At 39.5% G+C, this 14,418-nt stretch overlaps 2 protein-coding genes across 2 annotated transcripts; one reads left to right on the plus strand and one right to left on the minus strand.

The window, feature by feature from the left end:
• Window positions 1-5,937: 5,937 nt before the first annotated feature.
• LOC144655617 (immediate early response 3-interacting protein 1-like) lies at window positions 5,938-11,730 on the minus strand. Its single transcript, XM_078515903.1, has 3 exons — window positions 11,624-11,730; window positions 9,071-9,169; window positions 5,938-6,848 (listed from the first exon to the last, which is right to left on the minus strand). The coding sequence occupies exons 1-3, from the start codon at window positions 11,712-11,714 to the stop codon at window positions 6,793-6,795; spliced, it is 246 nt and encodes an 81-aa protein (XP_078372029.1). The 5' UTR covers window positions 11,715-11,730; the 3' UTR covers window positions 5,938-6,792.
• Window positions 11,731-11,832: 102 nt separating this feature from the next.
• Window positions 11,833-13,919, plus strand: LOC144655607 (uncharacterized). The gene is made up of 2 exons (XM_078515895.1): window positions 11,833-12,389; window positions 12,946-13,919. Exons 1-2 carry the CDS (start codon window positions 12,289-12,291, stop codon window positions 13,550-13,552), a joined length of 708 nt encoding a protein of 235 aa, XP_078372021.1. The 5' UTR covers window positions 11,833-12,288; the 3' UTR covers window positions 13,553-13,919.
• The last annotated feature ends 499 nt before the right edge of the window (window positions 13,920-14,418 follow it).

Consider the following 14,418-nt stretch of genomic DNA (forward strand, 5'->3'; position numbering starts at 1 on the left):
GGAAGGAATGCTTGCTCCTCCTCGATCGTAGGGTATTGATGGAGAAAAATTCATTTGTGATATCCGTTTCCAAAGGCATATATGCAAAACTGTTCCAGGTATACTATCAAATTCATGATTACACTAATGCACTGCAATATGGCCAAATACTTCTAATTAAAAACATGGAGTGTGGCGAAAGAGCTAAAGAAGGTACACTTAGTATAAAACTAGCAAAAATTTATCAGCATCAAAGTAAATACATGGAAGCAATAGAATTGTACGAGAAAGCAATCTCAATCATGGTGGAAATGAAAGACCGTGATGGAGAAGCATCATGTTATGGAAACCTAGGAACTTTGTTTATATCTTTGCGGGAGTATGACAAGGCCAAAGACTATCTTGAGAAAGCACTTGTTATTAGAGTAGAATTGGATGACAGGGAAGGGGAAGTGATTAACTGCGGAAACCTAGGAGCTGTCCATGTATCTCTTGGTAAATATAGAAAGGCCAAAGAATATTTCGAGAGAGCTCTTGCGATCAGCATACAAACTGGCGACAGAAAAGGCGAAACATCATATTATGGGCACTTAGGAAATGTCAGCGTCTCTCTTGGAGAGTATTCCGAGGCCAAAGAATATTTCGAAAGGGCACATGTGACCAGCGTGGAAACGGGAGACAAGGCTAGTGAAGCATCAATTTGTAGAAACATGGGTGCTTTGCTGAAGTCTTGCGGTGAATATGACGAGGCCAAAACATTTTTTGACAAAGCACTAGCGATCAACATCGAAGTTGGTGACAGAAAAGGTGAAGCTTTGTGTTACGAAAAGCTAGGAGCTATGTATTACTCCCTTGATGTTCGTGAAAAGGCTGTAGTATGTTTTGAGGAAGCACTTACGATCCAGATCGAAACTGGTGATATTTTTGGTCAATCGACAGTTTACGTTAACCTTGGACATGTGTTTATTTCCCTTGGTGAGTTCGTCAAGGCTCGGGAATGTCTTCAGAAATCGCTTGCAATCGGAATAGAGGCTGGTGACAGAAAAGTTTTAGCTTCATCTTACAGGCAGTTAGGAAACGTCTGTCAGGCTATTGGAGAGCACGCCAAGGCCACAGAATATCTAGAGAAAGAACTTGCGATTAGAATAGAAACGGCAGACAGAGAAGGAGAAGCGATATGTTACGGAAACCTGGGAAAGGTGTTTGAATTCCTTTGTGAATATGGCAAGGCGGAAGAATATAGCAGAAAGGAACTTGCGGTCAGTATGGAAATTGGTTGCAAGCAAGGAGAAGCGTCTTCATTTGAAAACCTTGGAGCCATTTTTCGAAATCTCGGTGAATATGTCAAGGCCAAAAGCTATTTTGAGAAAGCACTTGCAATTAGAATAGAAATTAGCGACAGAGAAGGAGAAGCGGCAGATTACGTGCACCTGGCAAATGTGTACCGCCTGCTTAGTGACTATGCAAAGGCTTATGAATACCTTGAGAAAGCACTTGAGATCAGAAGACGAATTCACGACAAGAAAGGTCAGGCGACAGTTTATGTGAATCTTGGAATAGTGTTTATATGCCTTGGTGATTATGCAAAGGCTAATGAATATCTTGACAGAGCCCTTCCTATCGGAATAGAAACTGGTGACAGAAGGCTTGAAGCTGTAGTTTACGAAAATCTGGGAAAAACCTTTAGTTTTCTATGTGAAAATGACAAAGCTAAAGAATACTCCCAGAAAGCACTTGCAATCACAAAAGAAATTGGTGACATTCGAGGAGAAGCGTTTTCGTTGGGTAACCTAGGAAGTGTTTTCCAAACCCTTGGAGACAACGCAAAGGCTAAAGAATATTTCGAAAAAGCACTATCCATCATGAAAGAGATTGGCGATACGGCAGGAGAAGCGGCAATTTACGGAAACCTTGGTCTTATGTTCCAAGCACTTGGTGAATTTGGAAAGGCTCCTGAATACCTGAATAAAGCCATCGCCATTAAGACAAAAATTGGAGACAAAAGCGGATTAGCGACAGACTACGGAGTCCTAGGCACAATTTTGGCATTCCTGGGCGAATATGACAAGGCTAAAGAGCATATCGAGGAAGCACTTTCGATCAGCAAAGCAATTGGTGACAAGAAAGGAAAAGCGTCATCCTATGGTCACCTAGCTAATCTGTACTTAGCACTTGGCAAATATCCCAAAGCCTCAAAATATATTACGAAGGCACATGCGATCAGTGAAGAAATTGGTGACAAAGCAGGTGAGGCGACAGCGTATGAAATCTTCGGAACATTGTTTTATTCTATTGGTGACAACGATAAGGCTGAAGAATTCTTTGACAAAGCACTTTCAATCAGCATAGAAATTGGTAGCAAAAGAGGACAAGCAAAAGCCTACGGGGAGCTTGGAAATTTCTTTGTCTGTCTCGGTGAATATTTCAAGGCTAGAAAATATCTTGAAAAGGCACTTGCAATAAGTAGAGATGTAGGAGACCGGGAAAGAGCATTTTTATGCTATTGTAACCTTTCATTGGTGAAATTATTCGAAGGTAATATTAACGAAGCGGTTATGCATCTCATTGCAAGTATCAAACAGTATGAGGATCTCAGAGGCTCCCTGGGTGACAATGACCAATTGAAGATCTCTTCCTCGGACCTGCGCGTTTTCCCCTACAAGATGCTGACCAGTTTGTTGTGTTGGACCGAGAATCCTGATAAAGCTCTTTATGTTGAAGAGCTTGGACGTGCTAGAGCTCTGGCAGACCTAATGTCAGCTCAATATAATCTGGAAAAACCCAAACCGACTAATCCGCAATCAATCGCCAGTATTAAAAATACAGTGAAAAAGGAAGGTAAATGTACTTTTTTATACATCGCATATTCCTCTCGAAGCTTGTTCATGTGGATTCTTAAAACAAGCGGCGTCCATCGTTTAAGGGAAATGGAGTTACATGAAAACCCAGTCCAGGACGGGCTGGCAACAGGTTTTGGCGATATTTTCGAAAAAGGCTTTAGGAAATTTGTTATTTTACCGGACCAGCTTTCCGAAGATCGATCTTTAAACACTTTTCAAGGTCAACAAAGGGCACCTCTGAAAGAAAGCCCGGCAGCTCCTCGCATTGTAGAGGAAAATGAAGAAACGAAAGAACTCAAACCGAGTCTTTCGTTGTGTTACAAATTAATAATAGCTCCTGTGGCTGACTTACTTCAAGACCGTGACATCATCATTATTCCTGATCGTTTCTTGTTTAAAGTTCCATTTGCCGCGTTAAGTGACGAAAGAGGAAAATATTTGTCAGAGACCTTTAGGATCCGCATCGTTCCTTCTTTGACGACTCTCAAGCTTATTCAAGACAGTCCATCAGACTATCACAGTCAGACTGGCGCATTGATAGTGGGTGATCCTAACGTTGGTCGGGTGCGTTACAAGGGACGTCTTAAAAACATTTCACGACTGCCTTGCGCTGAAAAGGAAGCAGAGATGATTGGGCGGTTGCTTGGTGTCGAGCCCTTGCTTGCGGAACACGCAACTAAGCAAGCAGTACTTCAAAGAATAAATTCTGTGAGTCTAATACATTTTGCCGCACATGGTAATGCCGAAAGGGGCGAAATTGCACTTTCACCTGTATGCCCTCTCAACAGAACACCTCAAGAAGAAGATTACCTGTTGACAATGTCCGATATTTCACGAGTTCAACTACGAGCTAAACTTGTAGTACTTAGCTGTTGTCACAGCGGAAATGGAAAGATTAGAGCCGAGGGAGTTGTTGGAATCGCTCGAGCGTTTCTTGGATCCGGTGCACGCTCAGTGTTGGTGGCACTGTGGGCCTTAGAAGACAGTGCAACAGAGCAGTTCATGAATCGTTTCTACGAGCAACTTGTTCAAGGGCAGGGTGCCAGCGAATCTCTTCACGTGGCCATGAAGTGGATGAGAGCTAACGGCTATTCTGACGTGAGACAGTGGGCACCTTTTATGTTGATTGGAGATAACGTGACTTTCAATTTCGGAAAGTAAATTTAGAAGTTTCACCCACAAATGGTTTTTGTCAATTTTTAACTTATAAACTAGTAGTAATCAGAGATTAGGGGAGTGCGTTCGACCTATAGGTAAAATTGACCCAAGGTAGGCAGGCATTGGCAAAAGACGATATGGTTTGCCTACTAGTAGTATGCCTTATACCAAAGTTAGTTAATATGCATATACCTCACTAAACGCGAGGAGGATAAGTGTGAGAAAGATTGTGTGACGAGCCAAAAGAACATAGAATGAATGAAATATTATGTACACAAAAATAATTATTTATTTCACTTGACTTGTTATCGTTTGGCACTAAACGAGATTTAAACTTCCACAAACTTGTGGAAATAGTTTCACTTCGACTTTACGCATGTAACATTCAATGTACAACGATTTCCCCGTCAAAACTTCTAGTGTTTCTAGGAACAACGATATATCACGAATTCAAAGAAGTGATAAAACAATTTTGATCCGTATTATACCCACTCTCGATGCATGTAACTCTTACAATTCAATTGTAGTTTTGTGCAACGTATAATTGCAGGACAACACGCTGGTTTAGCTACGAACGAACTCCGTACGAGACTACGCATCAACTTACTCGATTTTCACTCGTTTTACGACGTTCAGTGGCTGAAGACAACTCTGCTACCTTGGATGATAACCCTCTTATGTTCTCCATGACATTTTCGGCAAAATTACAATTTTGGCCACACGTTTTTAGCCCTTTTTCTCAAGCGAAATAATGTTTTTGAGCTCAGTTTGGGACGCCATCTTGTTTTGCATGAAATCGAGGCCATCTGTGGCTACCAGTTTCCCGGCCGAGATTTGCCCCTGCAAAAATTAAGCGGGGGAGGCTAGTCGTGTGTCTATACATATGCGCGCGCAATGCGGCTCGATTCGTTCCGCATAACAGTACACAGGCATACCAACTCAAAAGACACAGGACACAAAATCAAAATTAGGCTTGCGCTCTCCTTCGTCGAACGCAATTATCATTTTTCCTTCCATAAGGTTCCATACGAAGTATTATATATCAAAATACGGTAATAGATGTTTCCACTTGAAAACACTAGTGTTCATCTGAAAAGTGTAAAAATGTGCCTTTTTAAATATTTTTCCCTCGTCAATAAAATTAAAGATACATTTTAAAGGCTCTGATGATGGCGATGAAGTAACCAAACCTCTCTCCGCCCTCGTCCAACATGGAAGACAATTTTATTGTGAATAAAATTTTCGTGTTTAAATAAAGATGATGATGATGATGATGATGATGATGATGATGATGAAAGGGAGTTAGAAAGCTAACATAAATTCCGTGAGTCTGATGCATAATATTTGCCCCACATGGTAATGCAGAAAGATGATATGCAGACGTATTTTAGCGAGCGAACGCATTTTGATAGGGCGAGCGCCAACTTGGATTCGTACTCTGCAGAGAATTGATGAGAGAAGAAAACCCGTCCCAGGGAGGAGCAAGGCTAAATGTCGCTTCCAAACCTCTCTCCGCCCTCGTCCAACATGGCGGCGAATCTTCTCGATCGCTAACTCGCGCGTGCCCACGGAAAACGCCTGCACTGCAGGCTACCTCTCCTCAGAACTCCTGAAGTGGAAGACTACACTGTACCTGTTGACAACGTATGACATTTCACAGGTTCAACTACCTATTAACAATGTCTCACACGCAAGCAAGCCCCACTTGGTAAACAGGATGGTACAAAAAAAAAAAAAAAAAGAAACAACAGACAAATAGTCTTGCAGAGAGTTATGATGAAAAAAAATTCTTGCAAATACCAATGCTGGTGCTTACTCAAAAGAAATCCCCCCCCCCCCCCAGAAATTTAATGACAATACTTACAGTGCATCTTATTATACTGCTTTTTTTTTTTTTCAAACACAATTACGACAACAATCAACGAACATTGAAGTAAAACAAACAAACAAACAAAATGGGTCTGACCTTTCCATAAATGGTATTATTTTATTTATAAATGTTCCCATCGACGTTTACACAATTGTACAAGACTTTCTTCAGTAGTTCTGCGCTCTCCAGTACAAATAGTGTCTACATGTACTATACAGTTGTCAGGTCGCTCTGCTACACATCTGTATAACGAACGATATTCTTCACCCCAGTAATAGTAAAGTACTGTGTAAATGGAAAGAATCCCGATACAACGAAAGATATTTTGTCAGACCCTTGGTCCTTACTCCTTCGTTATATCGAGGTTCCACTGTATGTTGTACATGTAAGTACAGTACAACTCAGAAGTAAGTGGCCACCTGTTCGCAAGACAAATCTTTGGTCTTGATTTATATTGACGTTTCTTGAGAAAAAAATAATACAATGCGAAATCAAAATAAGAGGTGGTGCATCATGGGCATTGTTATTTAGGTGTGAGTGACATTACAGAAGTTTGCACGGCTACGCTTAAAAAAATATAACTTAAATTGCGATTTGATGTAGTTCCATTCACTATCATCACACAAACACTTTTGTGTCATGTTTGCCTCATGTTAAACAACAACAACAACCACTACCACCACCTAGGTTAAAGTGAAATGGTTTACAACTTACTGAAGAATTTCTGCTAGTCTGCTTTTTTTTAAAATATTAAACAATAATAACAGCAATCTTGTAATCTGATCTCGCGCCACTTCATGCTTTGCTCAGTCAAAGGGTGAACCATTCCTCAGTTTGAACCTCAGTACCAAGTCCTGATGGTTTTCGTACCAGGTAGCAGGACATACACGTACATATGTAAATAAGTCTTTTGAACAACCAGCATTAAGTTCAATACAATTGAGATCATCCCATCAACAGTAGCAGCAGTATTGTCAGTGAGTTGAGCAATATCAGAGGAACTGAAATATAAAAATAAACATAATACCAATATTATTGACACTAATGCATGAACTCTGCAGGCTACTATTGTGTGTTTTAGAGCAGTTTTCAATTGAGTGAAGTAAAACCAAAACCAAAGTTATTACTATGGCCAATCACAAACAACACAGACAATCCAGTGAACCAATCCAAACTCGAAGCTAATACATGTCGCAGGCACAAAGCGCAGGAACGATTGGTTTTGGTTTTACTTTTGATTGGCTAAGAAAGTGGCGCGAGATTATTAAACCAATCACTAAGCGTAGTAATGCAAAACCAAAGCAAAGCAAAATTACTTTTGACACTCAAGTGAAAACCGCTCTAATCTAGTCGCTTAAGTTTTTGCACTAGTAAATTTTTACATGTAGGGCTTGAGAATAGTCCCATCTGATCCTCCATGACAAGTACATTTTCCTGCCGGGCAAGTAACTTTTCATGTTTGTTTGCTCGATGGGCAAGGGCCTTCTGCTGGCAAGTTGCCTGAAAACTACATGACTAGGGTCCTAGGATCCTTAACGACAAGCATGCAATTGTTACAGGCAAACACAATTATTTTCAGAACTGCTTGTCTAAAGAGCAAGCAGGAATTCAAGGTCAAATGTATCAGATGCTTTCACAGCAAAAATACTTGTGAACTACATGTAGATGGTGCACTACAGTTGTACATGTATGTATACAGGGCTGCAAATAATTGTTTTCCCTTGAAAGGTCATGCGTCCAATTAAGTCACCATTTTGATCAGACAAAACAAAAGTGAGGTCGGACATCATATTACAGTACTGCTCGATAAGTGAACCTGCTAATCTAATGCCTTATCATTGCAGAACATTGTTGTTTGCACTGGAAAGCAGAAAAAAGGTTGTCCGGACATTCTGTCCGACCACAGTTGGAATTTCATCGGACATTGACAAATTGTGGTCGACCAGTGTCCGATGTCCGACTGTTACAGTATTTGTAGTCCTGTGTATACCAACAATGTTTTTAGTACCTTAGCACAAAATGCAGTCTCATGTAGCAGAAAACTTGGCCAAAAATGTAACAACAATGACGTGAAAACAAAAGAAAAACAGTTTAAAAAGTGGCAAATGGAATCTAGTCCAATCTACAGTATATCAGCTGAATACTACTGTATTTAATTTGATGGCACTAATCAAAAAGTATTCCGTAAGGGACCGTTCATTTTTTATGAGGAAGGGGGGGGGGCTGGTGGGATTTGAGGGGGGGTCATGCGAAAAAATATGGCTTCAAAGGGGGGGGGGCAGGCAAAAAAATATGGTCAGTAAGGGGGGGTCACTGAAAATAATTATACTTTATAGTGTTGTAATAAGGGCTTCTGTAATACACTGTAGTTAAAAATATTGCCAGAATGCCCAAAATAACATTCCTTTGGTTCTAATAATTCAAATTTTCACGGGGGAGCATGCCCCCACCCCCCTACTTTGTTATCTACCCCTACTTTGATATTAACTCAACCCAACAGCATATTGGTTACAAATGCAGTCAACCCATACTTTCAAACGGCATCCACAATAAAAGTCAAGGCACTGTCAGCTTTATGGAGGAATGTAGTTGTCTGTTATTATGACTGCACAACTAATACATTCTTTAGTCATAACGCTTGATAAATTTTAATTTCATTTGATAAATTGTTTTTTTTTGGGGGGGGGGGAGGGGGGGGGGGTCATCGAAAAGAAAATTGGATTTCGAGGGGGGGTCAGGAAAAAAATTCCGATGAAGAAGGGGGGGTCACTATATATAACAGTGACTGTCTGTCAAATCCCACCAGCCCCCCCTACCCCATATAAAAAAAATGAACGGTCCCTAACCATTTACCAGGGCACAACATTCACCATCGCCATGTACATGTACATGTTGTTACTGATTAAAGTGTGCCCTGTATTACTGAAATATGACTTCAGACACAAAAAGTAGCACTCCGCTGCTTAAAACTAAAGCAGCGGAATAGAACAACAACAACAACAACAAAAACAGTTATATTAAAGTTACAGTGTATAGCCTTCAAGTTCCATCAAATTTCTGCTCTCAAAGCAGAGTGGCACCAGTGATAGCTTCAGTGTACAGTACATGTACAAACAAATTTTATTCCACCTCCCTTGTATTGTTTCAGTTCTTTATGACATACATGTACATGTAGATATGAACAAGGCAACTTTTTCAGTATCAATTAAAAGACATAACTTACTTCTCATGACAGTCCTAACAGAATGAATAAGATTAATGACTTGATGTTTTGTTCCTTTGTCTTCTCCAAATCCTGAGAGTTGGTCAGTTCCCCAGCCAACTACAAATAGAAAAAAAAAAATGCAAATTACAAACATATTATAAATCAACTTGTGAGTTGGTTAACTGCATGGAAGTCTCCCTCCAGCATCGACTCCAGCAAATTGATTAAATGTACGACCCTGGACAGACAAATTTAATTGATGTTATTAAACTAAAAATATTTCTACGACAACTTGGTTGAAAGGGTTTAACTGTACTTCTTCTTACATTTACATATACAGGCGTAATATTATATGGACACCTCCATAACACAGACACTCAGCTACACTATGCCCCTTTAGTGTTAATACTAAAGAGGTTCAACTGTGTTAGATATATACAGTCAACTTACATGTACATGTACATGTACATGCAATGCTCTCGTTGGCATCATCAATCAACAAGCTACATTTCTTTTTTTACAAGAAAAAGGTAGAACATGGCCGCTCAAAATACATTGCAAAGACAAAAAATTCTGTAACATAAACGGGAGTTGGGGGGGAACTAAATACATACATGTGTACATGTAACTAAAGTACCAAGTCACGTGAGGATATAATTATTTTTATGTGCAGTGTGGAGGCTTTTCATGAGTCAGTTGTTGATTAAAAAAAAAATAGATTAAAAAACAAATAATGAAAATTGAAATTGGATTGAGCACAATTCAGAAAGCAAGCAAACAAAAATTTAGTAGCCAAAGGTTGGTCCAACAAGGGTAACATGTACAGAATTAAAATTAATCTAAGGTTGAAATGTACAAATTTTCAAAATTATTACTGTTGTTCTACATATTGTTTCATCCTGTTGTAAACCATCCTTAGTTTCTACACCTACACGTGTAGCTTTGTGTGTGTATAAAGTGTGAGAATTTTGAGTATTATTTTAAGTATTATAAATACTTTTTTGTTTCTAATAATTATTATAGCAGAACAATTGCAACAACTTGTGTTCCAATACACAGAAGTTAGTCTGTACATGTAGAACTAAATGCTTTCAAGGGATGCACTGTACATTATTATTTCCCATTGCTTTTGTTTCTGATGTAAGCTGCATACATATACATGAAAGATATTTTCCTTCTGTGAAACCCAAAGTATTCGGGACATGTGAAATTCGATCAAAAAAAATAACCGAAAAGAAACCTGTCTAAGGTTTGCTTGTTTGTTTTTATAAGTTTCTTTTTTTTTCTTTTTTTTTTAACATCTCTAAATTTTACAGAATGCACTCTAGGTTACGATTTTGGTAATTTACATTCTGAAATGGTAGGGTAAAGCCCATTGTGGAACAGAATAGTGTGGTATTATAATTATTAGCTGTACAGTATATTCAATAGATTCATTTTTACATTCTTAGTATCAAAAATTAATGTGGAAAGGAAAAGGAAAGCTTCAACAAAATGTTTGAAAGAAAATTTAAACTTGGTACTGTAAACAAAACAAAAATTGGTGACCAAGAGGTGGATGTATACGCTATTGAGGTCAGCACAAAACTGCCAGTGATGAAGCCAGTACATACCAAATAGCTAATCGGCTTATAGCTTACTGTAGTTGGTAGAGCATCACACCAGTATCGCGGAGGTCAAGGGTTTGAATCCCGTTGAAGCCCTGATTTTTTTCAGGCTTCATCGGAAATGCTTAAATTGGAAATAAATATAATGAGATCATGCGGTGTACATGTATATCAATTTCATTTTCATCCGCAGAACAATATATGAATAATTTAATATACATTACATTCTTAATATTTCACTACTCTAACAGGAAAATATGAACTCAAAATTGACCTCGCTCCCAGTGCGGGTTTGTGGCTTCATAGCGCAGTTGGTAGAATACTGCACCAATATCGCAGAAGTCATGGGTTCAAATCCTGTTGAAGCCCTGATTTTTTTTTCAGGCTTCTTTATTCCAATTGCTTAAATTGAAAATTCACTGCGATGATCATTTATCACTTTCATATACATCCGCAGTTCAGATATGAATCATTTCATATACATTATTGTAAATCATGATTACATGTATATGTATTAACTGTTGTGAAGTGCTGTTTTCTGGAAGAGCCCAGCAGAGGGAAATTGTCTTCCTTATTTATATTATGATTCCAGTCCAGGGCATTGGACGAATCTATTTTTCTCAACCCTGGGAATTTGCCATTGTTTCAAAAGATGCTTATGCCACCGGGTTATCCTGGAGAGGGGAAGGGGGGTGGAATGGGGGCTGGAGAGGATCGGCACTACTGGATTTGACTGAATGAATACCGATCCTTCAGACAAGACGCACATCAATCTTTTTACTGAATTATATTTAACTCTTTACCAGCTATAACTACAGTGTGGATGAACATTTCAACCCCAAACCCTCACATATGCACTAAAGCTTAACCAAGTTGTTTCAGAATCGTTATTTCGTAGACTTTAACCCAGCAAAATAACCACTTTCAATCAACAGTAGGATCTATTCTTACAGCTAATACACACCTTTCGCTAGAAAACGTTCTTCGTGCAGCACAGCCACAGCATTTACGACTAAAAGGCAAGCTTCGAGCAAACTATAAAATGTGAACGCCATCTTGAATTTTCTGACGTGTCGACGTGCGCACGAGCATCCACGAGCATCGGGAAGAAATTCAACCCCAGTGCTTCGCGGGCTTGCTTCATTTACTTCCGGCGGAAATTAGAAACAAACATCGAACATGGCGGCCAAGGCTGATGCAACTTCTTTGGAGTTAAAATTCTCTCTTTCATCAGGGTTCTTTGTCGTTTATGGACGTCAACAATCTTTGTTATAGAAATTTTGATTTAAACTGGTGCTTTCTGCTGCTGGCAACTCAGATAAAAGTCAATGGAAATACGTAAAAGCAAACGTGCTGCTGAGCACAATTTTTCGATCGATGACGATTTGTGTACCTCAAGGGTGATGCAATTTGTGTGAATCAGTTCTTAAAATGACCATGAAACGTTTTCTGAAATGGGAGTTGTAAGGTGTACGTGGCTTTCTGCAAAATAGCCACATATACATCCGACGTGTCCTTAATACCTAATAAAAATCACTTCAGTCTGTTTCTCCTGTATTTTATTGTTGACTATTGATTCCGAAAGAAATATCATTGAGCGAAGTTCAGGTACCCATTCTGTCAGAGACGATGTTCGCCATGAAGACGTGTGTTTCTCTATTTCTCCTTGTTGGACTGAGTAGTCTTACAAGCGGTTCTCTGTTGATCAACTACCCTTTCAACGGTTTTGGGTAAGTATTTTTTCCCGTTTGTGACTGATAAATTTACAAATGAATCTACGGCACTGAAATCAATATGGTTGGAACGATGCAAAAGACGTTATTGAAGCTTTCTATTAGAGTATTTGGTTGCTATCATGATTCTCGACTGATGCCTGTTACGCCTGATTCCATGTGATTTACTGAAAGCAATTCGATTAGACGTAATTAGCCATGGCAAATATTTTTGCCTGTAGTTTTGACACACGCAATTTCGTGACACGTTTGGTCATTTCTCTTTATTCAGAAATTGGCCCATGCAAAGTTTCGTGCTTTTCCGAGTGAATTTGATTAATAGGATCTAGCACTTTTCACCACCTAAAAATCTAGCCTTGTTTTGAGACTTTCTAAAGGGAAGTTAAACTCGACGCGTGTTGCGCATCGCGAGGCGCGCGAGTGTACCTCGCAAATACAAGGGCTCTCGCGACTCTTCCTCGCGTGGCACTTCGATTTCTAGAGAGATAAGAAACACTGTTTAACTGACTTACTAATATAAAACTAACGTCCATGTGTTTTCATCTTATTGCAGATCATGGCACAGAAATAATTTTCTCGACTTCGTCAACTGGGATCCATTCGATGATGACCCATTCGAAATGGACTTCTTCCGCGGCAACCATGACTTGTACTTTCCCAGAATACACAGGGCGCTTGGTGCCCGTCACGTGACCGTTGCGCACCCATTGGTAATGAGAAACGACAACGTACTTTTCCAGCTGACAATGAATGTCGATGGATTTGATCCAAACGAACTGTCCCTGAAATTAGTTGGCCGAGAATTGCTCATCAAGGGCATTCACACCTACAACGCAAACCAACAGAGACCCTGCTACAGCAGAAGATTCTGTTGGCGTCGAACATTACCCGAAGATGTGGATGTGAGCTCTGTAAAAGCCACTTTGATCAAACCAAATGCCCTGGAAATCGAGGCCAAGAAGATCAAAGATTACCAAACTCAAAGTGACATACAGATTAATGTCCGTGACAAGTCTGTCGATCAATCGCAACCACGAGCCAATCGCGATGCAGAGAAACAAAATACACATGAACAGAGCGTTAGACAGCAGAGTAGCAAAGACGACGAAGATGCCACAGTGGAAATCATTCCTGAGGAGAATTTGAATTCTTATCCATAGCGAATAAAAAGCACATTCTGCACAAGCTATTGATAAGAACTCTTTCTTTTTTTCTTTTTTTGCAAACATATTCCGAACAACAGTCTGTCATAGATTTAGCAGATGTATTAACTCGAGGGAACTGTTTCTATTTACGTTTATTTATAATATTGCGCACAGACATTTACTAAGTCGCATAAATTGTTGAACTGATCACACGTTCAGTCATCATTGTAAGCCACGTGCCCGTTCAAACGTGCCCGTTCAATTAAACAGCACGTATCCAGACAAAACTTAGAAGTGACATTTCCCCATTAGCGGCAAATAGCGGTTCAAATGTGTAATTAGAGAAAAGCAAATGATGAAAATAAATAATTTCAGCTGATTATCCTGCAATGAATTCGTCTCTGTACTTACTCTATGTTCCTCTCTACAATACATCGATCAAGCTCGTGCTTTTCATTCTTTGTTTTTGTTTGTTTTATTTTTTAACGTGACCAAAAAGCTTGGGTGTGGGTGCGGGTGTGTGTGTGTGTGTGTGTGTGTGGGGGGGGGGGGGGGGGGGGGGGGGGGAAAACAGCCGCAAAACAAGGATAAAATAAGCTGTAAATCATGCAACTGCAAAGTATATATTCTTTTCCTTTTGTCATACATTTATAATATATGGCATATACACAATAGCATGTCGTATACAGAAAGTTTTAAAACTTTGCCTTTTAAGAACTTAATCGAAAGGCAAGCCAACAGAAACACGCTAAGCAAAACCTAAAGAATACGGCAGTGATAAAAATCATTCTTCAAAGGAGAAGTGAAGACAGGCGAAGGCGAAGTGTCGATAAGTAAAAGCGAAGACAAGACTTTCATCGGAACTTACAACACATCCACGG

Source organism: Oculina patagonica, chromosome 1 (genome assembly GCF_052425735.1).
Source record: "Oculina patagonica isolate OP01 chromosome 1, crgOcupat, whole genome shotgun sequence".
Taxonomy (NCBI): Eukaryota; Metazoa; Cnidaria; class Anthozoa; order Scleractinia; family Oculinidae; genus Oculina; species Oculina patagonica.

Bases quoted from the DNA above. Each gene is read 5' to 3' on its own strand.
- LOC144655617 (XM_078515903.1), bottom strand. From the start codon at position 11,714: ATGGCGTTCACATTTTATAGTTTGCTCGAAGCTTGCCTTTTAGTCGTA. The intron at 9,170-11,623 runs GTGTGTATTAGC...TTCTATTTGTAG, and splicing joins AGAACGTTTTCTAGCGAAAG to TTGGCTGGGGAACTGACCAA. The intron at 6,849-9,070 runs GTAAGTTATGTC...TTTATATTTCAG, and splicing joins TGTTAGGACTGTCATGAGAA to TTCCTCTGATATTGCTCAAC.
- LOC144655607 (XM_078515895.1), top strand. From the start codon at position 12,289: ATGTTCGCCATGAAGACGTGTGTTTCTCTATTTCTCCTTGTTGGACTG. The intron at 12,390-12,945 runs GTAAGTATTTTT...ATCTTATTGCAG, and splicing joins TACCCTTTCAACGGTTTTGG to ATCATGGCACAGAAATAATT.